A 27,483-nucleotide genomic window follows, 5' to 3' on the forward strand; every position below is an offset into this window, starting at 1 on the left:
GTTCGTTGGAGCGGCGGTGGCAGGTGTGACAACACACACACACACACACACACACACAGAGAGAGAGAGGGAGAGAGAGAGGGAGAGAGAGAGAGTGGCAGAGAGCTAACCCTATTTGCCGCCTGTAAATCTTGCACGGGGCAGATGACGGGAGGGTAAGTCTATTTCTAAGGCAGGTGTTATGTCACATGCGCCGCTCCCGGTCACACGACACACGCGTCCGGGTCCCGTCCCCCGGTCTCACACGTCGCCGATACATTCATGTTGGATGAAGTCAGGGCTTTTTCGAAACGACAGGCTCTTTTTTTTAAATAACCGATTTTTAATCTTAACAGGGGAGTAATAAAGCTTTGACGTCTGTTCGCTGGACGTGCGGCTGAGATGCAGACTTCCTCTCTCTCTCTTTTTTTTTTTTTTTTACTTGCGGCGAGCAAAAACGTAGACATTTTCAAGTCAAGTTTGTTTGATCCAACGTGAATAACAACAATAAGAAGAATAAGAATAAAAATAGGAAATTGAAACATTCTGGGAGTGCTCGTGTTTTTAGCGATTACATACTGCGGGTGAAAGTGGTACGGGGGGGGGGGGCTAAAAAATAAAATAAAAATTGCACATGCGTCTCCAACCCTTCAACATACCATAACATACCACCAACCATCACATCAGCTCAAATCACACTGTGCAAGCGGTGAGGACAAAAAACACAGAAGGAAGGAAACAAACATTCATATATGCAACCTCACCGAAGGCAAAACAGACTCAACGCTTTAGACAAAAGAACAATAGTAGAAAGGTGTGTGTGTGTGTGTGTGTGTGTGTGTGTGTGTGTGTGTGTGTGTGTGTGTGTTTGGGGGGGGGGGGGGGGGGGGGGGTTCTTCTTCGTCCCTTTTGCTCCCTCCCTCTCCAGAAACATGTTCCAGAATGCTTTTTCTGGAAGGCACTGCACAAACAGCCGTGAAAGGAAGTGAGGAGGAGGAGGAGGAGGAGGAGGAGGAAGAGCCGAGAAGCCGACAGACAGCTTCTTCGGGGCTTGAGGGGACAGCTCCATCTGTCCATCCGCCCCGGGAGTGCAAATTAAAAACAAAAAGGAAGAAAATTGATTCAAAAGCAATGATAAAAAAAACCAAAAAACAAAACACAACAAAAAAAAAACAAAAAAAAAACAGCATTTGCTTTTAAAATGACATCAAGTAATCGACTCCTCTCTTCCTGATAAGCGTTCCCTCCTTTCACCAGTCGTTCTGCTGCTCGGCCGCCTCCGCCCCGCTTCCTGTTCCGACCGCTACTTAATGTCTCCAAGCCGTCTTCAGTCCGTCCGTCCAACCGAGTCCAAAGTCTGCTCTTTTTTGGGGGGGGAGGGGGTCAGCTTATCTGGACTGGACTGCACAGGTTTTTTTTTGGGGGGGGTTTTTTTGTTTGTTTTTTTTGTTTCGTCTTTAGAAAACTCCCAGATGCCGGTTAAAATCCGCTAGAGACCCGGTGGGTCCCAGGTCTGTCCTGTCCCTGATGATCACCGAGCGAGTTGAAGATGGGTGGTGGGTGGGTGCTCCCAGCCCCAGCCAGGCGGGTGGGGGACAGGGGAGGGGGCACCGTAGCTTATCTGGCCTGGGGTTCGGGTTTTGGTGGGACAGTGGGAGCCGCCCTGGAAAATCCAGCCGTCTATACTTGCATCACGTCTGTTCGTGATAGCATCTGGAAAAAAGCGGGGAATCTCAATTCCATGGGGGAGGGGGGCTGGCGGGGTTTTGGGTGGTGGTGGTGGTGGTGCGGGGGGGCGTCACAAGGCTACGGCGGTGCAGGGGTGCTTGAGGCGACAGGGCAGCACTCCTCTGTTGAGCTGATAGAACTCCACCAGGTGGATCAGGTCCGTGAACTTGGTGGCGCCGTCGTCCAGGCTGAAGAACATCTGGCCCTCTTCCTCACACTTGAGAGAGATCGAGAAAACAGAGGGTTTTTGAGTTAAAAACAACAACAAAAATCTTTATTTAGCACATGTTGTATTTACTGATTTCAGTGGCACAAGTACAAAATAACTGAGACAAATCAATGAGAGAGAGAGCGAGAGAGAGAATCATTGGATATTGGTGTAATAACAGGATAAAGTAGCATATGAGAGAGTCCCATCAAAATGCCATCAAGCTGTCAATATCAATGTCCTGTTTTTTAAAGCAGAAAATAAGTCACTCTTCTTTCTTCTTCTCAAAGATAAACAGGTTAGAGGTTTCTCCCGGAGAATTTTTTTTTCTAACTCAATTATTTCGGTACACACTCTGCTCTGTGGAATACTTGATTGTGATTGGTAAACAGCGGCAATCCGCGGTTATTTTTGAATAGTGACAACTGTCTGATAATAATGTCAGGAGTCACGGGCAACCACTTCTCCGGCTCTGATTCACATCACCGATATCCCACTGGGCGTACCCCCGATCTAGGCCCAGCTACCCCAGTTTGGGAACCCCCGATTTACGCGTGGTGACACCAGCGGAAGGGCCAAAAAAAATAAAAATAAAAATAGAAAGATTTCCATTTTCAAACAGTCCAGGGCTCGAGAGCAAGTCCTGACCCGGGACCCATTTCCATAAAAAAATGTATATTAAGAAAAATGTGAATAAAGCAATTTTCCCATCAACTGGCAAATGACAAATTGTGCGAGGTGCGCATCTATCACTGTGACTGCAGCGGCTGGCTGCAGTTTATTGTCATCTAATTGGTCCCGCCTAAATCTACAGTATATTGGTAAAAGAGTATTAGTATACATGCATGCATAAAAGCAAATATTTATATAAGAATACAATTGTTTATTTCCTAACTCTTTGAATTGTCTTGCATGTATGCCAAGAATCACCAAGGATGACATTTAACTAATTATATGAGTAATGTGAAGAAACAACATTTTAAATTTGGGCCTATCTATGAAAAGAATTAGTCTGGAGCTATTCAGAGCTACATTTACATTTGGGTGATGTTTTTCTCGCTTAAATTAACTGAATATGAACTGAATAGAGAAGTGATTTAAGACTGAAACTACACAATTCACAATTTCACTATATGTGCGAGCTGTGCAGCAAATGTGCAGCTATTTCCAATTTCACAATAATAACATAAATTAGCTTAGGTTTGCTTCGTGTTAGATACAATATTGTCGACTATTTCTCTTAGTGGAAGCTAAGAAGCAATACTAGTTACAACATTTCAGATCGGTATCACATCTCAATGCTTTATTTTATTTAACAAGTAATCTTGTTATAATCGGGATAATGTGCAGCCAGGTGGTCATTACCGCAAAAAAGCCAAGCACAGGGCTCTTGTGTCACGCGGAAGATTACTCAGCACATTATCCCTCACTCATTATGTCCATGGCTCCAAACTAAACCAAAAGTTAGGGTTTTGATCTGTAAATATTGTCGTCCGACACTCCAAAATTCAGGTCTCAGTATCCCAGAGCACTGACTGACCGTCAGGATCTGGAAGTGCTTGATCTTCTGGTGGTGGCACAAAGTGAGGACGAACGCCTTGGGGTTACTCTGACTGTCCCGCAACAGGAACAACCTGAGGTGCGAGAGGAGGCGAAAGAAATCCTGAGCACTTCCTTTTCCCCTGGACACGCAGTTATAAGCAAACCTCCCATCCGCGGCGAGAACCTCTTACCCGTCTACCTGGCCCTGCTGGACGATCATCTTTTGAGCCTCTTCCCTCATGATGCGACCGTGGAACCAGAGCTGCGTTCTGTGGATCACTGACAGAGAAACGGTGGTGAGAAAATACTCTGACGTGTTCCAAACAGGCCGGTCGTAATGGATAGGAATGCCTGAGGTGCAGTACAGTACATCCCTGAATACATATGCCCATAAGATGGTTTCCATTGGATGATTATTGATGCAATGCTTTTTGGGACTTTTAGTCAACAATGACAAAACCTTCAACATACCAGCATTAGAAAATACAGTTTGGTCACTTTGACTTTTTCTCCACTGCAAGGAACTGTGCTCTTTTCAATGCTAATCCTGACTGTATGCACCAATGACTCATTGGATTGAGTTACTTGTCCATCCAATCATCTATGGAAAATTTAAGTTTAAATTTACAGTTTCCAGTGTGTGTGACTCAGGAAGGGAAAAGGGAGGTTCATAAAAAGCTGTTGGCCTCGCAAAATGTGAGGAACTGTGACATGGGGAGGAGGGATTTTGGTCGACATGGTTTTCAAAAAGGAGGGAATAACATACAGTCTCCCTGTAGCGGACAAAGCATGGTATATTTTCAGACCATTTCAGTCTCTTTCAGTGTCTATTTTTTGTGATTGTTGCCACTCAAAATGCTTTATTTTGCAGCAGCTTTTCTCCAAACTTGTGACGCAATTTGAGACGTTTTGTGTTGTTTTGCAGTCTTATGTAATCACGTCCTATGATACATTTCTATGATGCACATCGTAAGCATCTGGAAATATTTTACTCTTGTTTTTTTGTTTTTTTTTTTACTCATCACATTCTTCTTCTTTTCTAAAACAAAGTCTCATGGTCTCAAAGTTACAAACAAATAAAATATGGTGCTTTTACTCAGGTTCCAGTAAGAAGTCTATAATATAAACTAGGCTCAATCTTCTCAGGGAAAGGGTGAGAAATTTAAGATTTGGCCATTTAATGTGGAAAAATCTGGAACTTTAGCAAAATTGCAAGTCCTCCCAAATATTGCAGGGATCACAGGGAGGTTGAATTGCATTAATTATCGCAATCATAAAAACGGTAACTTCCTAGAGGGACTACCATTTACAGGCTGTTGTACACCCCAAATCATATGCAATGCAGCTTTGGGGATAGTGCTAAGGATAATCGAACACACACGCCCTGTTCAGTTTGATGTGATGGTTACCTGTGCTGAGAGAAGGCGGGTGCACGGGGCTGGGGCTGCCCAGGACATTCATGCGCTGGCTCCGTTTCTGGGTGGGGGGTAGACAAGAGCGATTTCAGGTCTGAGAAATTACCACAGCCACCACTCCTACATCCAGCTAAACTCACCCTCGTGCTAAATCTTTCCATGTTTAGACACTTTCCATCTTAGAGATACATTGGCTTGGTTTAATTTTTACTTCCTGTAAACAGCCCAACACCACCTGTCCTCACCCTCCAGGTCTGCCCCTCCTCCAGGGCGGCGCTCTGGGCCTCCACGGGGTTGTCGATGACCCGGCCGGTTCTTCCCGAAAAGTCCATGGCCACTAGGGAGTTCTCAGACACGCTCCGCTATGGGGTCGGGGTGGGGGGGAGGTGCAGGGGGAGAGAGACAGGGGTCAGAGGTTAAACAAGCCCAGACACACTAACTGGGGCGTGACAAATCCTGTCTGCAGAGAGACCCACTTGAGTCAATCCACAAAATGCCAGCTAGGACCTTCTAGGGGGATGGGGGGAGGCATACACAAAATATGGCTTTAGAGCGCTTTAGAATTGAATGTGCTGGCAGGGAAATACATACAGTACATCTATCTATCCTTGTGTGTATCTGTGCAAGAATGTTTGCGTTATGCAAATAGTCTGCTTTGTTTGAATAACAGAGAGAAAGGTATGTATTGATTGTCCTTTGAGTTTTGGCTTGCGGATTGGGAGCAGAAACTCACCACAGGAGCAGAAAAGTGCGAGAGGGGAGACTTCCTGGACTGGGGGACCTTGTAATTCTGATGCAGTAATATTCCATACTGCAACAAAAGCCATACCGTGGGATCAATGTGCGTTTCGCAGTGTGCAAAAAGGCAAAAAAATTGATTTTGGCTACAGCTAAGATACCTTCAGCAGTCTGAATGCAGTCATCCAGCAGGTCCTGCTCTGATCATCCTCAGCACAAAGCATCTTCAACTCTTTGCAGTCGCTCCTCGCCTTATTGGGCTATACCGAAGAAAACAAAAATAAATAATTTCACACGCCTGCATGTTGCGGAGAGAGGGAAGACACCAGACAATGGACTAACAGACACGCCATGGGTTTCGATCCTTTTCATTTAACGGCACCGTAGTGATAATACAAGCCGGCCCTAACAACGTGCACACGCGCGTGTGAGTGTATGGTGTGAAGGGGGTTGGAGGTTGTTTTAGCAGGCCCAGATTCCCTGTCCCCGTCTAGGCTGATCCCACTGCGCTTATCCCAGCTCAGTAGGAGACCAGCGAGGGTAAATCCTGGAGTGGGACACACAGTGCTGGGTGTCTGTTCAGACCCCCGCTGAGCAGACTTAACCCCCTGCCCTGGCCTAACGTGCACACACACACAAACACAGAACAGACAACTCCATTCACTCAAACACAGACTCCATTTACCCAATTCAACCAAAAAAATCAAAAACCCTCATCTAAATCAAAACCTCCAAATTCAATACAATCACATTTCTCGGATTCCAAATATACTGCTAAATATCATATTCATCAATCAATATCGCGATGCAATATTACAATTTATGAAAGTGGTCATCTTTCTAACAGAACGCAAAATGTAAATATCAATTGAGGAGTCAAATTATCAAATTGTAAAAATGATATTGAGATACTTGTATATAAGAATTTTCTGACATTTAAGGAGAAAGTCTAACCCTAACTCATCAGTACCTTGATGCTGAACTGGTAGTCCGTGGGAGCGTTGTGAAGCTTTCTGCCTGTGATGACCGTGAATACGTTGCTCTCCTCTGTATCAGCCAGCAACTGGAGATGCCTGGGCTCCTAAAAAGACATATTTATGATAAGTATTTCGGTAATAATTTGTCTGAATATATACAGTATATATACACACAAATTTATTTAGTTGTACATAAATATGATGTTAGCATAGCACATTTCTCGGCACCTTGGATGTTCCTTTAGAGGAGAAGTAGAGGCCGGAACGCCGCAGGAACATGTATAGTTTCTTCCAGGACTTGCGTCCTGGCTCCTTCACGTACAAATAGCCCTGGATCTCTGGACAGCTGCTGGAGTTGAGAAAGTTCTTGAAAGGACAAAAAAAATGAAAATCACAATTTGCTAGCCTTGAAGAGCATGGGATAACAGAACATTGATGGCAGACTTGTGGCATTTTTAGCGAGTTTAGTCCGCCTCACCTGTAAGAGCTGCGACTGAGGGATGGAGCTGTTGGAATCCTGACACCAGGCCACCATCTGCTCTGGAAAAAAGTTCTGCAAGAGAAAAAAAACAAAAACATTAAAAAAAACCAAAAAGGCAACAGAGGTCGAATGGATGGATCCTCCCTGAGAGAGAGACACTAGAAACCACTTAGACGCAGGCTCTGTGCTCATATTTCCCTACACAGAATGTGTGAGGGTGGGGGTTGGGGAGTTTGAGAAAAGGGACTCTGACAAAGATACTGTAGAAGTGTGGAAAGGAGAAAGCGGTATAGGTAAAGATGGCAGGAGAGGGAGAGAGCGAGAGCCAGCCAGGAGTGGATGCAGTATGATCTCACCCGCTGATGTAATCCCCTTCTTTAGCCGCGGCAGTACCACTCTCGGCGAGATTGACAGGCCGCGGACAGGACTCCAGTTTCACTGTGCTCATTACCACAGTGCTGAGGTCACTAGTTGGCTCCGACACACTCTAAATCACCTCCGCAGTAATGGGGTTGGGGGGGGGGGGGGGGGAGATGCCATAGAGCCCGGCAACACCGAGTCACACATCAGGATGCGGGGTGCGAGCAGATGCTACCAGATGGTGTCTGAGCTTTCAACCCACTTTCAACCTCTGAATTCCTCTGATGGCCCTCCGCCACACGCTTTCTAACCTCATTCATTATTGCATTGTGAAGTCTTCCATTGCAGTTTATATGTAGCACCACTGCTAGCTAATGCTAACATTATTGTGGCAGCATGTAGGCGGTGTGAAACAAGGGACAGAAAATCAGTCGGAGTGGGTGTTTTGGATTCTGGGCTTCTCTGTGGGTTCAGGGTTCTTTTGCATTTGCGGTGCTTTGGGTTTGGAATGTTCCAGCGGCCGTGGGATGTTAGGTGGCTTTCTGCTGTTCTAAGGCAATAGACTTCTGACCTCATACTTTTTTTTAAATTATTTGGGGAATAATCCCATTTACACACGGGTGGACACATCATACACAGTGCCAGGATCTGCCTTACATCCTCCCTTGAACACCTTCCTGATTTGTCTCTCTTCTGCTTTATTGCTCTAGTTGTTACAGGAAGAGGCTATGTGCCATAATTTATGCTCCAATTTTTAGTTTTTAGATTAGTTGTTTAGTTGATCAGAAGATGGCGAGGTTGTCCTCTGAGAGGGGGGTTGGTAGCGGCCACAGATGTATGAAAGAACATCTGTGAACATCGGACATGATTTGACATCCAAAGGACGGAGATCTTGTCTTTGCAGGTTTGCAGGTTGATCATTTGAACTCCACTTGCAGATTAAATCTGTCTTGGATGAAATGGCATACCTGACAATATCCTCTTCTGCCTGCTGACAGCACAGGTTAAGAGAAAAAAAAAAAAAAAAAAAGAGTGGTTGAGTTTGAGAATTTATCGTTGGGTAACTCACCAGGGGGTTCCTGAAGAATTCGTATTTGGCGTAGTTCTTCCTGAAGAGGAATTTTCCTTCGCTGCCCATGGAGGCCTGCACGTGTGCCACCAGTTCATGGTCCTCCAGACATCTCTCTGCAAACACAGATAGAGAGGGGGCTTAGAAACACGTTGCTCCATTTGCATCATTATTTATACGCTTATATCCAGCTCCTGCAGACGAGCAAAGCAAAAACAAAGAGCCTCACTGACCATGCTAATTTGAGGCGGTGGACAGAAACAGGCAGCCAGGGAGAGGAGGGGGAACTGAAAAGAGAGAGGCGGTGAAGGTGCAGTGGAGGATGGGAAAAGAACGATGAGATAGATATGGGAAAAATGGTTTGTGTGAGAGGGGCAGAGAGAAAGAAATATAGAGAGGGAGAGAGAGCACACAGGGGACTGACTAGGCATTGCAGGAGGATGATGTCATGTATTTCAGCTGAACACCGAAAGCAGAGTCATGAGTGCAGTATGAGCCACAAAGTCCAGCACCGCGCCTCCCATTACGCACATATATATAAATATATATCTAGACAGCTTTCACACTATGTGACGCAGGCTGATTAAATGTGTATGTGTGGTCCGTTCTTCCCTTCTCAAATATGACAGTGTACGATGTAGGAGTAACAGCTGATTGGAAATGGATAGTGGCAGAAAATGTTCTGGTTCTGCTTTAACACAGTATCTGTGCAAATGTACACGTACACACACACACACACACACACACACAAAATGGCAGCAGCTTGGATTTAGCCAGTAATTCCCCTCCAGATTAACTAGCACACTCACGGTTTTATTGAGGACGCGCGCGAGCGAACACACACACACACACACACACACACACACACACACACACACACACACACACACACACACACACACACACACACACACACACACACACACACACACACACACACACACACACAGTCATGGTTTAAAAAGTGCAGTGTACTGGTCGCAGTAAGAGGAGTGGAGGTGTGTGTGTGTCTATGTGTGTGTGTGTGTTGGCTGCTAGCAGGGGAATTTCCTGTGGAGGGGGAAGGAGAGATTGATTGGCTGAGATGTCTAGGGGCTCGTCAGATGCAGAGCCCCGATTGGTTCCTCTCCGCTCTGGTATGACGCTAAGTCTCCCCCCTCTGTCTCTTTCTCTCCATCTCTCTCCCTCCATCCACTTCTTCACCCCTCCCCTCCCTTCCTCTCTTCACCTCACATTCCATCTCTCCAGTGCATCCCCGCCCCCCTCCCGGCCAGAAACAGTGATCATGCAGCAAAAGGCACACAAAGCGATCCTTTGACTCTAAAAATACAACCCCAAATAGGAAAAGCCTCTCCCAGAACAAAAACCGATGCAGGGAAAAAACAAATTTAAGCATAACAAAGCTTCAAAGATGACCAAAAATGAAGAAGCAAGCCCTTTTTTTCCTCTCTTTGGGAGCAAGTTCCGAGGCATGTGAGTGGGATGTGGAAAAGGCTTATAGAGCCCCTCCCCACACACACATACACTCATAACCACTGTATGCAACACTTGATTTAACATACACTATACTCTTAAAGTACACACAAAGGTGTCTCTACCCACGAGACACAAATTCTCAGGTTTGACCCGTCTCACACACACACACACACACACACACACACACACACACACACACACACACACACACACACACACACACACACACACACACACACACACACACACACACACACACACACACACACACAGGTGTGGGTACCGAGGCCGAGGAGGGGGTGGTGCTCCACCAGGCTCCAGCAGTTGTCGTCCAGGCAGTGACTCTTGTAGACCAGCAGCTGGCAGACGTCCCGGGCCGTCATGTCGGCCAGGATCTCCAACACCTTTCCCGCTCCATCCTCGCTCCACACCTTTACTATCTGAAAGCAGGCAGACAAGGAGCAGAGCACTCAGTCCACGAGAGACACAGTACACGTACTTGCATTTGTAATGGGGGAAGAAAAATATATCTATACATGCAGCGTTTGGTTTATGAGCGACAAAGCAGAAAAAAGGAATCAAGAAAGCAAACAGCTGCGGCGGCTGTTACCTCCATAACCCTGTCCTGTGTCATGTCCATCGGAGGAGTTTTGACCCTGGAAAAAAAACGCTCTTCACATTTTTTTTTTTCTTTCTTTTTTTTTTAATAATCACTCGGAGAGACAAAAAAAAGTAAAAAAACGCAGTTATCTGGAGACTTCGAGCCCTGCTTCACCTCAATTTTGTTCCAGACTCATGCATTCTACGAGCAAATGAACTTCCAGGCGGCCTCTCTCTCCCAACAAACCCACACAAACACGCAAGCTAGCCTGCCTACCGATCAGACACTTCCGATACTGTGCGCGTAAACACCAGGCAGATATCTCAAAAAGTAGAACTGCGACGTTGGCTGCAGCCACCGGATCCAGTTTTTCGAGCGAAGTGCCTCCCATTGAAACGCCATTTTGAGCCATTTTCGGCCGAGTGCCCAGAGCGACATTTAAACTGTGTATAGTTTTGCCTCCTTGCTCACTGGTCGAGAGCAGGCTCCTTCTCAGATAACCGGAGTTCAGCTGTTTCACACGGTAGGTGCAAATCCATACACACATGCGCAGCTTTGTCTTTGTCTTTACACACACACACACACACACACACACACACACACACACACACACACACACACACCAACCCATATGCCAATATGCCCACGCACATGTCAAAATGACAAACCCATCCTTTAAGTATGAGCGTGATTATTCACCAGTTGACTTACTGTATTCTGACACACATCAAAGAATCAGAAACACACACACACACACACACACACACACACACACACACACACACACACATTACCCTTTGTCTAACGGCAGAAAATTTGCTTGAACTCCGACAAGTACTGTAAGATAAAAAGCCACGGACAAACTCCTTGTGGAGTATCACACAAAACAGGCATAGGGCTTGACGAAATGGGGGGGGGGGGTTTCTAGTGAGGTGCTTGTAAAACGAAGGCTAACAAAGGCACAGCGACGTGCGAAAAAAGAACCACATCCAAAATAAATAAAGGACACAAACACAAAATGACGCGACGCTTCGTGTCGCCGAGCCCCAGAGCCTTGCGGCAGTGACTGGTGGTAGCGACCAACGGAACCAGCAGTGCCACGGCCACAAGGGACTCCGGGGCACCGAGAAAATGACATCACCCTCTCCCCACACACACACACACAGACACGCACACACACACACACACACAACTCCTCACCCTGAATTGCCTGGCATCCCATAATATAAAGTACTTTCAAGATTTGACCAAGTTACAAAATGTGGAGTATGTGTGTATGCGCTATATATATATATATATATATATATATATATATATATATATATATAAATAAATTAAGAAGAAAGACAAAGAAGAAATTATCTTGATAGTTTGTGTCTCTCTCTCCCACACATGCGCGCGCACTTACCTCCACAGTCTGAAAGAGGCAACAGTCTGGAGAGCAGGATGGCATTTTCACACTGAGACACTCTCCAGTGACACAAGGAGACGGAGAGAGAGAGAGAGAGAGTGAGAGAGAGAGAGAGAGAGGGAGTGAGGGAAGGAAGGAGGGCGAGGAAAGGACAGGAAGTCAGGAAGGGAGAGGGAGGGACAGCTTGGCAGGGAGAATGCGAGAGAGGTAGAGGGAGGGAGGGAAGGACAGAGAGAGAGCGAAGGGGGAGAGGGGGGGGGTTTAGAGAGAGAGGGAGAAAAAAAGAGAGGGAGGTACAGATGAAGAACAGGAGACAGAGAGAGAATGAGAGAGCAGGAGAGAGAGAGAGAGAGCAAGCGAGAGCGAGAGACTGCCCCTTCTTCTCGTGCTGGGCAGGATAAAGGTTGAGCTGCAAGTGGTGTGAGCCGACGCTCCACTCCTCCTCTTCTTCTCTCCTTCCTGGCTGAGCCAGTGGATTAGCCCAGTGTGGAAGTGGGGGCAAAGAACTGCTACCTTTTACATACTCTTTACCTTGAGGCTGCGTGGATCTCTCTCTTTCTTCCTCTCTCATACAGTGCGGACACGCCTACACACACGCCTACGCACAGACAAGCACACGCACGCGCACACACACACTTTTACAAGGACGGACCACAAACTTATGCATTGAACTACTAAGCCAATCACCCAACCACACACTCCCTCCATCTCACACAATACTCTGCGCAGGCACAAGCCTGCACACACACAAATGTGGCCGATGGCGACGGGTCATTACAAAGTATTCCTGAGCTCCCACTGACTTTTCCTAGTGTTCTCATGATGTCAAACGTAAACCCTTCGCCTCCTCCGCTCTCTGCTCCTCCTCAGCTGAATGAAAGAGGGGAAAAAAGAAAAGGGAAAAAAAAAAAATGACAGGCGAGAGTGTGAGTTGGGAAACAGGGGCAGCATGTGCGCTGCTCCACGAAGCATTGGGTGGGGTGGGTGCGGTGGGCGGGTGGAGGGGTGGAGGTTTGAAGTCGGCAGTGAAAAAATTTCAGCTCTGATCTGAAGCCCCGGATCACGTGTCAGCCAGAGGGTGGCGGAGGGGTGGTGTTACTCAGGGGTGAGTGTGTGTGCGCGTGAAGTGGGGTCGTGAGGGGTGGGGAAGAGCATGGCTTATTGCTCAGCGATTCTGCCTTGAGAGAGAGAGAGAGAGAGAGAGAGAGACTAGGGAGGAATGTAAGTAATGTAATACTGAGTCATAATCAGGCTCATGTGTGGACTGACCATCCCAGCTGGCCTCTAATACAGTCTGCATGAGAAATGTCACACACACACACACACACACACACACACACACACACACACACACACACACACACACACACACACACACACACACACACACACACACACACACACACACACACACACACAATCAGAAATGTAAGCTATGCTAATCAGCTCCAGCCTTGGGGGTTTAGGGGCGCACTTTAGAGCGCGCACCCCCCCCCCACACACACACACACACACACACCCAATCGAGCCATTTAAGCCATCTGGAGAGCAGCACGGCCCTGGCACCTCAAACACGGCATGTATACACAGCACACATACGTGCACAGAATGGAGTGTATGGATAAAGCCGGAGTCATGGTGTGTGTGACGGCGGGGTGGGGTATTAAATGAAGAATGCTCTGCTCCTCTGTCGCATCAGTTAGCGTGTGACAGTCTCGCTCTGTGCCTTATCCCTTCTTTACCCTTTTCCTGTTCCTCTTGTGTGAATGCACACATTCGTATGTATATAAAATGTGTGGACTCGTGCTCACACAGCCAGGTACTCGTCACCGTGATTCATTCTACAATCAAACTCCTCCTCTCTCTTTCTCTCCCAACCCCCACTGTTCTCCCCCACCTCTCTTTCCACAGAAAGAGAGGGTGAGGGGTGGACATTGTGGTTATTGGTCCCCAGTGCTGATTGTGTCTGTGTTGTCCAGTCCAAAACTCGAAATAAGACGTCATGATTCGGATGTATATAATGTGCACCGCCAGAGCTACTGGGAGTTGTAGTTCTATTTGTGCAGCACCACGCTGAAATGAATTGTCGGATGAGGATTAAAAACGACACAGTTATGTCCTTCGGCTTGCCGGTTGCATCCAGTTTAAAACCAAAGAGATCTTCCATGATCGGAGATCCTTGTTCCACCCATGCCATGGACGGCGGATTGACTGCTTCGGCACGTTGCTGCAATACGTCAACGTCGCCGCCACATTGGAACGGGCAAGACTGGACTGTAAACAAACACGAGTAGATGGGAAATTTCTCACCCGATTTCAATGAGTCGTTTTCATATTCAAGGGTTTATAATCTATGTGGAGTAGAAAAAAGTTTTGGCAAAATAAAATAAAATCACGTTGAAAAAAGAAAAAAGAGCTCTGGTATCCGAATCAGTATCGGTATTGGCACATATGTATCGGAATCTGAACTGAAAAAAATAAGTGGATCGGTGCATCTGTATCCAACACTGAGCAGCTTGTCAGAGGATTGGGAAGCCACAAGGTTCTCATAAATATATGGGAACCTCCAAGTGACTGTTGGTCAGCTGATAAAAGTCACTGGGAGAGTACTCAAACTTCCCCGGCCGTCGTTTACTCTCCCACTCAGACAGAGCTGATTAGTCCTGCAGACGGACGGCCAAACCTAATTTTACCCCAACGGCGGGCCACCGCAATGCTCCCCTCTCACGGGCTCCCCTCCTCACCTTTCCATGACCCAACGCTGACACAGCCCTTCCCTACCGCACCCAATGTGTGAGCGCACCACGGATTGGCTGCTAAAACGCTCGATGGCCTTTCGGTCCTATCTATCGGGACTTTTGAGTGGAGACGTCCGTGGGACGTATGGTTAAATACGGACACGCAGGGTTCAAACAAACTCCATATTCCTTAACCACACCTTTGTCCTGGGTAAGGGTTAGGAAGCTTGAATACAAACGCTCTCCCCTACACAATTTCTATCACAGCATTCTTGCTAGGATATTTATTTGCTCGCCAATGTGTCCGGAAAAGCAGTTGATGAAAACCAGTTGAGAAGCAAATACCGGAGACCATAACGGAATAAATGACAAGGTCTGTGGGCTTGGGTCACAGTTCAGCCAGTCCCTCCAGGGGTCACTGTTGTGTCATGTGGAGTGACAACTGAACAGGAGGTGAAGGGTTTTTTGAAAGTGATTTGAACTCAGGGCTCTGATACAGTTGTTATCCGCCACAAACTCATCAAGCGCAAGTTGCATCAATGCCAGACAAAGCATTTTTTTTATGTGAACTTAGATTGAAAGGAAAAGGCAGCAGTTCTGTGCTGGCCCTGCCTGGGAACTATCAATTACATCATTGGCCAGTTGTGCTTTTCACAGCTCTTGGAGACACTCACCGAGGAATGGAATCAATTGTGTTTGCCTGCATCAGTAAATATCTTATTGTTACAGGCTGTAAAATGTAATACAAGTTGTGAAGGACAGGATCTAGGTTTAGTGTGTGAAATGTCAGAGAATGAGAGAAGGCATTGGATTACGAGAGTCAGAATGCATCTATGTCCCAACAATACTCTTGGCGTCAACATAGCAGGCATATGAATTTGCATTACACTATTTTCTCAAATGGGGGAGAGAAAGAGGAATTTGCTGTGTGTTTGCCTTAATAACATGAAAAGACAGATTACAGAGAGAGAGAGAGAGAGAGACACACTTTACTTTGAAAGTTAGTCTTGTTATTCAGAGCTGTGAAAATGTATTTGCCTCTTGTCATATTCCTTCCTGCATTTGAGCATATTTTATTTATGAACTACACACTGAATATTATTGAATACAACATATCAAAAGCCCCCCAGTTTTTACGTTAATGTGGAGGAATTCCTTCCCCACCCCTCCATACAGAGCTGCTTCAATTATTTGGCATCTGTGGGGTTGTCGAGCATGAACCGCTTGATTCAGGACCTTCCACAGTTAGTGCGCTGGGCTGAGGACCGGGCTACTCCAAGATATTCGTTTTCTTGTTCTTGGATGTGTTTCGGGCAATTATGTCGGTCTGATTATGATTATCCATCTTTATTTTGGAACTTTTGGATTAACTTTCACAACTGAAGATTGCACTTCTGATTACAGTAGCATGCATACCAAACAACTTACAGCCAAACATTGGTGTCATTTTTCCCTCTGACTCACTCCATGTAACAGTACAATGCACACAAAGATCTGACAACATTGAACATGAAAAATATGTGAAGAACACCAAAGGGGGGGTCAAATAGTTCATGGCACTGAGAATTCTCTGTGTAGGGATGGACGCTCCCTCTCTTCTTCCTTCTGTTTAACCTTTTATGTACAATAAATAATGAATCGCCACTGTGCTGAGAACACAAACATGAGCAGGCCGTATCATGACGTGCCTTCACCTTTGCATTCACATGGGCACACATGCATGTTAATGTGCAGACTTGAAAAACAAGGCGCACGTGCGCACACGCACACACACACACACACACACACACACACACACACACACACACACACACACACACACACACACACACACACAGTGGATCAAGAGACTTGCGTGCAGAGGTACATCAGCTGACTACAGAGAAATAATGAGGGGGTAGAGGGGGGTTCAGAAAGCCAAAAAAGAAAGCCAAAATGTTGTGTTCACCATTGCAGTCCTAAAAATCCAAAGCCATATAATGTGAAGTGAAACAAGACCCATCTGTTTTGCGCTGGGATCCTGATCACCCTGTCAGGGGTTTCTACGTAGCGTCACCGCTAGCTTGTGTTAGCGTGTAGGCAGTGTCAGGGACGTGAAAAGAGGAAGGGGGAAGTGATTGTCTGTGACAATGATCATTATTCGGAATTATTGACCGCTGATTGCCACAAACTAACAAAGCGGAATTGAGTATTCCATAGACCCGTGTAATAAAAATGATTGATACATTGCTAATGCACAAAGTGGTTATTATTGTTCCTCCGATAGGAAACTTGGCGACATATTACAGTGGGAGCTACCCAATGACGGTTCTGTCCCGGGGATGGCCCTCCATCTAGATTTGTTTGACTTGCTAGGGGTGAGCCAAAGCTAAACCCCAACATGCGTGGGAATCGTCTATTATCAAAGCTCAGTGTTAACTACGGTCAGAGGTTAGACTTTGTTTATTCCTAGAACCTTTCTCTAGTTTGTCGTAAGCATTCCAAGCAGCCTGCGGACAAATCCACTTATGTTATCACAGGGCAACGCGGACCACAAATCTACCATGCAGCCAAACAGACACACAAACATAATCTTACTGGTTCACAAGAGAGGATGTGTAACTCTGTGAGTCAGAGCTATGAGAAAAGGCCGTGGCTTAGCGAAGAATGTTCACATTGCAAACACAACAGCTGGAGGGAGAACGACAGAGAGAGAGAGAGAGAGAGAGAGAGAGAGACACTCTGCCTTGTATATGATAAAACTGAGGAACCGAGGGCGGAGTGAAAGATTCTGTCTGGTCTACGATAGAACTATGCCAAGTCAAACAGTATACGGCTGTGTCTGCAGCGTTGTGGAAGCCAGCCTCCATACATCCGACTGCAAACCCTCAAGAGATATACAGCTCTTCTGACACAAACCACACTCCTACTCATACATGGCTTTCTTATTACGCAACAGAGCATGCCAATGGGAGGCACAGACGTCTGTAGCTGCCCTGGCCCCGATTCAATAAAACCCCTCATTGATTTAATTCTACGAATCATTTCATTCAATTTGCCATAAACTGGCTACGGTATGTCTTTAAGTCTCGAGGATTTCAAATGCACTTATCAGCAGTACCAGGCAAGTAACAGCACAATCTCTCGGCGTAGAAGATGACTAGGAAATGTAGGCACCGTTGGGGGAGATGTTACGTGGTTGCGATGCGGCCAGAGCGACTGAGGCAACCGACAGGATATGGAGACATCTCTTAACTACTTTGTATTGGACAGACAGGCTTAAGACCTGTGAGGGAATGGAAGGTTTTGGGAGACATGATATAACCCACACTCAACTTCAGTCTCAAACAAACACACCCACACACGATCGCACAAAAGATCCCTTGTGGAAATTGCAAAGTCGCTGTCTGACTCCTGAACATGTGAGATGATGTCAACAATAGTAAACTGTCTTGTCAAGTGTGTGTGTGTGTGTGTGTGTGCGTGTGTGTGCGTGCGTGTGTATGTGCGACAGAGAAGGAGACAGCGTCTAAAATAACTCATTGTTTAGGGTGGTTACCCTGAGAACTTCACCGACAAGGACACGACATTCCTGGAACAGGAGGCTCTACTCGGGGAAGGAAGAGTCCGTCTGTAACACACACACACAAGGGTGTGTGTGTGAACGGGAAACGAGCGTCTGTGTAGTCAGAAAGTGTGGAATTGAAAGGGTTCAGACGTTCCCAGCCCTGCTCCGGAACCCTGCCCTCCCAGTCCTCCGTCAGCCAGGGGCATCCTGGAAATCTACCGCTTGCAATAAAAACATTGCCGGCTCCTGGTCCGTATCCCCCTGCACTCTGAGACAGATTACTGTGTCTTCCACAATAACACACATACATACAGTACATGCACTTTCAGATAACCTCTTGGTGAATAGTTGCGTATTAGCAGGAAAGGTGCACACAGCTAAAGTCAACATGTACACACTGCTCTCCCAGAACATAACAGGTCAGAGAACACACATATAAATGTAAATAAATGTATACCCAGGTTTCCCCCAGTGTAACGCAAGCCTGGCAACCAGCAGGGCTTAAGGTGCCCCCCGCAGCCGGGCATTTATTCTTAATGTACTTTTCAGGTTGTTTTTCTTCACTATCAAAATATCAATATGTGTGTGTGTGTGTGTGTGTGTGTGTGTGTGTGTGTGTGTGTGTGTGTGTGTGTACATGCGTGCAACCTGTTGGCACCCATAGGGACTTACGATGTTGTCAGGGATCTGGATGGGGCTGAGAATGGGGGACCCTGATGGGCTGCAGAGCTCGGGGAAGGGATTTGGGATGGCAGGGAGGGAGGAGGGACGGACCTGTTGTTCTTCCTGCAGACGCCTGCGGAGGGCGACAAACACACATACACCCTCAACAGCTGGCTGATTCAGATACAATATCGAAGTCCCTGTTCATACTTCTGGGGTAAAGTTTATGTGGAAAAAGAAATGTGCTTTTATGATCCAGAAAATGTCATCTCGAAACCAGTTTGCTGAGATTATGTCTGAATGTAAATAGACTGTAAAGAATCCCTAGGGAGGGAGGGGGGATTCTACCTGATAAAGATAGTGTGTGTGTGTGTGTGTGTGTGTGTGTTGGCGCGGCCACTACCTGACGGCCAGGATGTGCATGGGCTGAGAGCGTTGCAGTCTGTCCCGGCCGGGCGAGGAGGGGGGCGCTGGCCGTTGAGTGGGAATGGGGGCGTAGCCACGGCCAAGAGGTTGGCCCTGGTGGCGCTGGTGGTGCTGGGGAGCATGCACATGGCCGTTGTGCAGAAGAGGGACTGTGTCAGGCCGCACACCGCAGCCTGAGTGCAGGCTCTCCATGGAGGAGTCCATCTCATTCACCAGCTGCTCCAGATCCACGTCATCATCTAAAGTGAGAGCGAAGCAAGGAGTGAGTGGGGTCGAAAAGGTGTTTCTCAAACACTCTGGCGGTAGAGTGGGTTGTCTAGGAATCCGAAGATTGCCGGTTTGATCCCTGACTCCTCCTGGTAGCATGCGAAACTCCTGTGTATGAATAAGATGTAAGTTGATTTGGACAAATGTTCATGTGTTCATTACATAATGTAAATTTAAAAAAAAAATTTGGCCCCCCCAGGGCCGAACATTTCATGCATGCTTTATTATAGTGGTTTTTAAGTTCCTCTGTTGTGCACGTCTTTTCCATGCTACGGCCCTAGGGGATTACATTACGAGGTAGGGGATAGGGATGGGCATTGGGAAGTGTAGCACACACTTCATGAGAAACTCCGCCGGACTCTAACAAGTGTAGCACACAGTAGAACGTGCTTGTATGAGAGAATGATGGCGGCGAGACGGAGCTAAGTGTGGTGTTATTTTACCCAATTTGGGAAAAGGTATAGAGTGCTCGTTGTGTGGGATGAAGCTGTCCACGGTTCTACTACTGTGATGTGGAGTCATTTGTAATTTTAGCCGTTTTTATTTTGTCATCTCTGGATACACTCCTTTTTGTTTGGTCACTGTAGCACTTTGTCTATTTGGAAAAATAAAAGAATCATTTTAAATAGTTGTAGTTATAGTATTTATGTACTGGTAACTGTTTTTACGTGCGGTTAACGGTCTATGTTGGGGGGGTGATAACGTCACGGCTAGTTGGCTAATCGACTGAAATTCTGGTTAGTCGTTGACCACTAAAAAAAATGAAAATGTCCAACCCCAGTAGGGAATAAGCTAGTGTCAACAGTATGTTTTTAAGAACAGTTCCACTCCAAAGAATTCCTGGCACTCTTGGAGGTAACAAGTGTGCATGGTGAACGCGATAAGGGAAAAGTAGGGCACCAAAACATGAAAGTGTGAGCACACACACACACACACACACACACACACACACACACACACACACACACACACACACACACACACACACACACACACACACACACACACACACACACACACACACACACACTATAGGGGAACCACACGTGCATGTGCACACAAACAGCTTGTTACTTTTCCAAGTTCAAAGGGCCGACCAGTGCCGTACCATACGCAGAGAGCGCAGGCAGGACAGATCTTTGATCACCAAGAAGTGAGCGTGACTCACACATACTGAATTTAATACAAACATGGAGAGGAGAGTCTGGGACACAGGGTCATATGATGCCTGGGTTCATGAGCGGGACAGGGGTGGATGTCAGTCGGGACAAATGATGGGACACATAAGAAGGGAAGGAGTGAGAGAGAGAAAAAAAAAAGTGAGAGGAGAGTTAATAATTAAAGAGAGGTATGTAATAAATTGAGCGAGAGAGAGAGAGAGAGAGAGAGAGAGAGAGAGAGAGAGAGCAATCAAGCAAGAGAGAGAGTGAGAGAGAGAGAGCAAGCATGGGCTGCTGTCAAGTATATTTGAATGAAGAACATTATGAGTGTGCATGGTTGGACATGAAATAAAATGTGCTAGCAGAGATGAGATGCCAGTGGATCCTGCGGTTTTCTGACAAGAAAGGACGTAGCAATGCTTTGGCATCTACAACAATAAAAGGCACGGCAAGTTATTTTTTTTAGTATCATGTTTAGCTTGTATATGGCAGTAGATTATCCAGACAATATCATTACACTGACAAAGCAATATCACCCTTCAACGGCTCTGTCGACATCTTCTGGCAGCCAGAGCTGAACTCTGGCAAAGGCCTCCGCAGTCCAGAAGAGTTCTGTCTACAATTCCTCTCCCTTTTCATGGCCTCTACAATTTAGATTATAAGCCAATCTTAAATGCTGCACCATAGAACTGCTGAACTCTCCCCTGAGAGCTGCGACCCAGAGCAGCTCTCAGTCATCTGAGAAACCGGGACAGGGCAATGGAAGGGCAGGAAACCCGAGCTAATGAAAATGGGGGCTGGGTGATGAAACAGCTGCTTGTTGGGTGACTCGTCTCTGGCAGCAGCGGGAGTCAAGCGGGAGTTACAGTTAGGCCTTAACCGGACCTTTCACACCAAGAAAGCTTGAGCTGGGCCTGTCTTTAGCCAGCTCTGGCTGAATAGGAATGCACATGCCTCTCCTGCGCCCCATGCCTCAGAGACCTATGGCCTCCTTAACATACACCCGTACACGAACACGCGCACACACACACACACACACACACACACACACACACACACACACACACACACACACACACACACACACACACACACACACACACACACACACACACACACACACACACTTCTTTTTTAAATAATGCAAGGCTTTTTCCTGAAATTGTTTGACCTTTTGGTATCCATTTCTTTGGTTTGCACTGGAACCACAAAACCTTGACCTTGAGAGAAGATGGTCCATGGCACTGTAGGAAACCTCCCTAGACCTTGCACCAAGAGAGTAGTTTATCAAAGATTTGAGGAAGAACCTGGGACCACCGCAAAACGGATTCAACCTGACCTTCAGTTTCAACCCACACTGTCCAGCGCCAACTCAATGAAAGGGAGTTCTATGGGACTATGGGGAGAAAAAAAACCCTCAAAAAAACGCTGAGTAATCAAGTAAAAACAGCAGCAAAAATGTTGACCGGGCCGTCTCCATCTGGAGTGCAGACTCCAAACAGTGAGGAGACAACATGGTGGGAGGACAGCGAGTTCTAGGAGAACGAGATCCTCATATGTGTCAGAACGTGGCCCTGTGAAGCGAGGTGCGGAGAGTGTGTATTCAGCAGAAATGATCAAATGACAAATCAAATGTTTTTATAATGCTTGAAAGTGCCAATTTGGTTGTTAAAACCCTCTCAAAACTAACTAACTAACTTAATTCCAAATACACATTTGTTTGCTGGCAAGTGTCACAAGCAAGAGGAGAAGTGGGAGTAGGGTACAGAGGAGAGGAGTCACCATGATGATGTGAAGGGTTGGTCGTACGCTGAAAACCTGGAACGATCAACTCTTCTGGCCTGCGAGAGGAAGTCCGATCCACTGCTTCCTAAAAAAAATAAAACAGAAGAATTAATAACGGCAGATTAATCATTTCCTCCCACATTGGCACTGTATAAGCCATGCCTGTAAAAAACATATAACAGATATTAAATAAGAAAATATACCAGTCGAGCCGAGTATACCCGTTCACACAGCAGCGTTATGTAGTGTGACCACGCTCGAGAAAAAGCACACGTGACAGGGCGCCGAGGGCCAAACGCCAGACTTTGCTCTGCTCTCGAGGAACAATGACCCTAAAGTGACAACTGTGACCTTTCAACCCCCTGGACTGAAAAAAAACAAACATATCACTCAGGTAAACCACATGCATATTTGTTAATCACCTTGCACACCTAGGAAACAGACACACACACACACACATGCAAGCACTGAAGGACAATATCTACACACTGTCTGATTTGCAGCGATCTCGGGGTGAGAGCGCTGCTGGGAGAGTGAAAGAGAGGATGGGGCGGGCGTGGGGGGGGCAAACAAAAACAAATTTTCAATCCCCACTTTTCCAGGAAAACAAGGAACGAGGAAGCATCGCTTCCAGGAACTGCTCGCGGCCAGAGGTGCGGTTGTGCTTGCGTGCACATAAAAATGCACACACACACACACACACACACACACACACACACACACACACACACACACACACACACACACACACACACACACACACACACACACACACACACACACACACACACACACACACGCTCCGAAAACATCCATAAATGCCGAGACGAAGATTTATAGCTCCAGGAAGCAGCAGCGAAAGACTTTCCAAGGAAGGCAACTGGACTGCTCGGCCTGTGGCCCAAGAGACATCGTTGAAATTGGTGGAGAGAGAGAGAGATTGGAGAGAGCAAAATAAATGTACTTGGTGAACCATCTACGCTAAGAAACCCACACATCTACCGGTCTGAATATCCATCTGAGCCGGCAGAGTTCGACAATAAGGCTGCAGGCCTTCACCACCAGAGTAAACACCCCATAATTTCTCCTATAGCGCATGCTCCCTCAACGCTGTCCGAGCCGCTGAGAAGCCCCGAGGGGTTGAAGGCCGGCGCTAGTCGAAAGAACAAGCACGAGACCGGGGCGTGCGGCGTCTCCAGTGCAACCACCTCCTCACCGGCCGCTGACCTGAGACCTCCAGGAACATGGCCCAAGAACAGGCAGCCATTTGGAGGGGGAGGAGGGACGGACGACAACTCAGACAGGAGTCTCTCTTAATGCTGATATTTAGAGAGAGAGAGAGAGAGAGAGAGAGAGAGAGAGAGAGAGAGAGAGAGAGAGAGAGAGAGAGAGAGAGACCTTCCTCCCACACATCTCTGGCTCTGGCTTGGGCGATCGTGATTCCAATTGCCGATTTTTATCGGGAAGGGGGCGCGCGCATGGAACGTGATGTAATGCGTCAAATGCAGTCTCCCCATTACAATACATGGACGGAACAGGGCAGTCCCTTAACTCAGTTTTGTTTAAAAATGTTGTTTCATACATGTAGGAAACTAAGGAAAAAAATAAAATAAAATAAAACGGGGGTCGGGAACTGGCGCACGCACGGTGCTCCACTCCAATTCTCTGAGATTGGTTTACGTTTTTCCTTTCCATACAAGTAAGAGAGTAAGGAAATAAAATAAATCTAGACCTTTCTCTGAGATTATATTTTATATTTCTATATTATAATCACAAGATTTGCATATAGAGGAGGGAAGTGAAAACCAAGTGGTTAGTCAACAGCTCTGAGCGGAGGGGACGAGAGCCTCCGCCCCCCTCTCTCCCTCTTCCCCTCCTTCTCTCCCTCCAGGTTTTACAACACAGTAAACTGCACTTACACCATTGCAATGCTCAGATTTTTCCTGGCGGATTAAAAAAAAAATTGTCCGTTAATTGCGATCGATGGAGTCGATCACAGATTGGCGATTTGATCGTAAATCTGCCCTAGCCTATGGCTAAGATTCAGATTTCTCTCTCTGACAACTTTTTCCTCTTTTTTTGGATCCCCAATTGAGTGCCGGGATATGGGGGAATGCAGATTAGTTTTCTCATGGAGGACTCAATTCTTCACCTCTCTCTCTCTCTCTCTCTCAAATTGATTAAAATAGCAACACAAGTTTGTTGCATCCTGATTATACATGGACAAACCTCCAGGACAATTTATTTCATTTTTGCTTTGAGTACACATGTGCAAAAGACGAAATACACAGCAACAGCCTGTTCTTACCTGATAGTTTGGGTGCAGCAGGAAGTAGTCTGGGCATCCCGCTAAGGCCATGGTGCTCTCAGGTCCTCACCTCAGCAGAGAAATCACTGCATTCACCTGTCGGTGTGCTCACCACACCCAAGCCACTATCTGTGGACGTGTTAGAGCTAATCAGAACCCAGAGGCCTGCCCAATTAAAGACGTATGGGAAAAATGAAAAATAAACAGTTCAAATGTAGCTAATTGCAGACTGTGAACACAGCAGTCACATAGAAAACTCCTCACAAACCCTCTCTCTCTCTCTCTAATTACAGTTTCCACTAGGGCGCAGCTATCTTTAGGTCCTTCTGCTGACTGAGATTGTGCACTTAAATGTGTTGGATGTACTGTATATGTACGTTCAAATCTTGCCCGTTGCTGATAAATGCACAATTCGCCGGCAATTCTTCTCCTTATAGTCCTGTGTACTTTCGGGTTGACGTGTGCATCTGACATCTGCACAAAAGGGCAAGTGGAACTGATCGTATGTGCAGCTAATAGCCAAGCAGCTAAGCTGGGAGTCTGTGACATTTGCTGACATTTTCTGTTTCTGCCTTCAGAGAATGCGAGTAATTCAGCTTTACTGGTCACAGTGCAAGAGGTATTTTTGAATTTAAAATGACACAGGGAAAACATTTATAATGTCAAAATCGGGGTTGGGTATGTGCATGCGTAGGTGTACATGTGAGTTGGGCAGTAATTTTATATCATTGCTTGTCTTCCATTCGTACCGTATCATCAATCAATCGTCGTATCACAATTTTGTCCAAAGTGAATTGATCATAAGACGATAAGAAGGTCTGTTGAGGGAGTTGGATATGGAAACTAGAGTTTTGGTCTGATAGCATAATGACATTACCATATAGTTTATATATAGATTGGGGATTTTCAACTCATATGGAGATATTGAAATCTATATGGATATTATGTTAAAATGACACGCAACTATCATGATCATCTCTTCCTCCATTTGGCCAAGGCCTAGTTGCTACACCTTACAACAGCAGCACTGGGCGGGAGGGTAGAACCAATGTGTATTGTGCGGTATTGTGTTGCGCTACTGTGTGCAAAGGTATTACATTACTGGATCACTCTGAACTCCCAAAACAAACCTCTCCTCTGCTTTTTGGACAGCTGATCGGAAGCGCAACGGCGTGCACAGATTAGTCTACATCAGTGGTTCTCGACCTCTTCCGTATCAAGTACCCTAATTTGATACACATTAGGCCACGACCTCATTTGCTATAATTTTCTCTGGGAGAATCACTATATTAGTATAGACTTCCACCAGCCTGCAGTATAGTTAGGGCGATAATAGTAAAACCACGACCAAAACAGTGTTGTCAACGAAATCGTGGTGGAGTTTTAACGGTTAACCATTTTGCTGGGGACCCTCCTGGGAGCCGCTGAGACCCCTTGCGGTGTCCGGACCCCACGTTGAGAACCACAGGTCTACATTATGCAACAGCCAATAAGACCTTTATGACAGTAAACCAGAATACACACACACACACACACACACACACACACACACACACACACACACACACACACACACACACACACACACACAGTCTGCAAGCTTCTAAAGTTACAAATACTGTGGAAAATCGCAGTGAGACCTCATATTAATATAGTCATGGTGGAGTGCCGAAGTTGATGTAGGTCTACGTGTGTGTGTGTGTGTGTGTGTGTGTGTGTGTGTGCGTGTGTGTGTGTAGGGGGGGGGGGGGTACAAAGGTTCGAAAGCCCCCCCTACACACACCAGCACGGCTGCAGGTATCTAGTCTAAAACAGATGAATTGACGTCGCACACCGGGCAGCATCGCCATCTCAACAAACAACCAACGTGTGCAACACACGCAAGTGCGAGGGAGGACTCACCTCGTTGGGAGCGAGCGTGGGAGCGAGCATGCGCGGGCACGACGATGACGACACCCTCTGTCCCCCGCTTCAATTGCCGTTCGCGTCCGGCTCAAATGAAGTAGATATATTTCTATACCTATATATACATATATACATGTATGGAACTGTGTCGAAAACTCTCGGGACTCGTTCCACGTTGTCCCGCGGCGGTGTCAACACGCACACTGACTCGCACGCTCCACTCGCGCCAGCTGACTCGCCCCCACCTCCCCACCCTCGCGTCCCGCCTCACCTTAACCCCTCAGGTGCCGTCAAAGACCCTGTTCGCGCTGGTGTCCAGATCCAGCTGCTGTTCACTTCGCAATGCGTCTCCACATGCGTGTCGGTGGGCTGACCGCTTGTTTTCGGATCCCGCTTCGGCCCCCAATACGCAAACAATCACGTATTCCGTGGAGGCGCGGGCTCAAATAACGCCGGGTGTATTTTTTTATTTTATTTAATTTTCATATATACGCTTACTTATTTATTTGCTTACTTACTTACTTACTTGTTTATGTATTTGTTGTTTGTTTATTTATGTATTTATTGTTTGTTAATGTATTGGTTTGTTTTTTGTTTGTTTATTTATTTATTTATTTTCTAAATCCTCTTACAAGTCTTCGATTATTTCTTTATGAAAATATATTTAACAAATTCATTGCAAATCTTCCATTATAAGTG

The 27,483-nt window shown here is 46.4% G+C and overlaps 1 protein-coding gene across 1 annotated transcript; it reads right to left on the reverse strand.

The window, feature by feature from the left end:
• Nucleotides 1-937: 937 nt before the first annotated feature.
• Nucleotides 938-25,010, reverse strand: LOC307236682 (growth factor receptor-bound protein 10-like). The gene is made up of 16 exons (XM_080009170.1): nucleotides 24,880-25,010; nucleotides 22,569-22,656; nucleotides 19,337-19,598; nucleotides 18,943-19,066; nucleotides 10,257-10,413; nucleotides 8,498-8,613; nucleotides 7,066-7,140; nucleotides 6,816-6,953; nucleotides 6,581-6,691; nucleotides 5,772-5,870; nucleotides 5,606-5,683; nucleotides 5,118-5,234; nucleotides 4,867-4,933; nucleotides 3,649-3,736; nucleotides 3,456-3,549; nucleotides 938-1,924 (listed from the first exon to the last, which is right to left on the reverse strand). Exons 1-16 carry the CDS (start codon nucleotides 24,928-24,930, stop codon nucleotides 1,778-1,780), a joined length of 1,812 nt encoding a protein of 603 aa, XP_079865296.1. The 5' UTR covers nucleotides 24,931-25,010; the 3' UTR covers nucleotides 938-1,777.
• Nucleotides 25,011-27,483: the final 2,473 nt, after the last annotated feature.

Source organism: Zeus faber (assembly GCF_960531495.2).
Source record: "Zeus faber genome assembly, chromosome: 1".
In the NCBI taxonomy this organism is placed as follows: domain Eukaryota; kingdom Metazoa; phylum Chordata; class Actinopteri; order Zeiformes; family Zeidae; genus Zeus; species Zeus faber.

Excerpts from the sequence above, each read along its gene's own strand:
- LOC307236682 (XM_080009170.1), bottom strand. The coding sequence starts at position 24,930 with ATGGCCTTAGCGGGATGCCCAGACTACTTCCTGCTGCACCCAAACTAT. Across the intron at positions 19,067-19,336 it reads ATGCACATCCTGGCCGTCAG|GCGTCTGCAGGAAGAACAAC; the intron begins GTAGTGGCCGCG and ends CGCCCTCCGCAG. Across the intron at positions 10,414-18,942 it reads TCCAGATCCCTGACAACATC|ATAGTAAAGGTGTGGAGCGA; the intron begins GTAAGTCCCTAT and ends GCCTGCTTTCAG.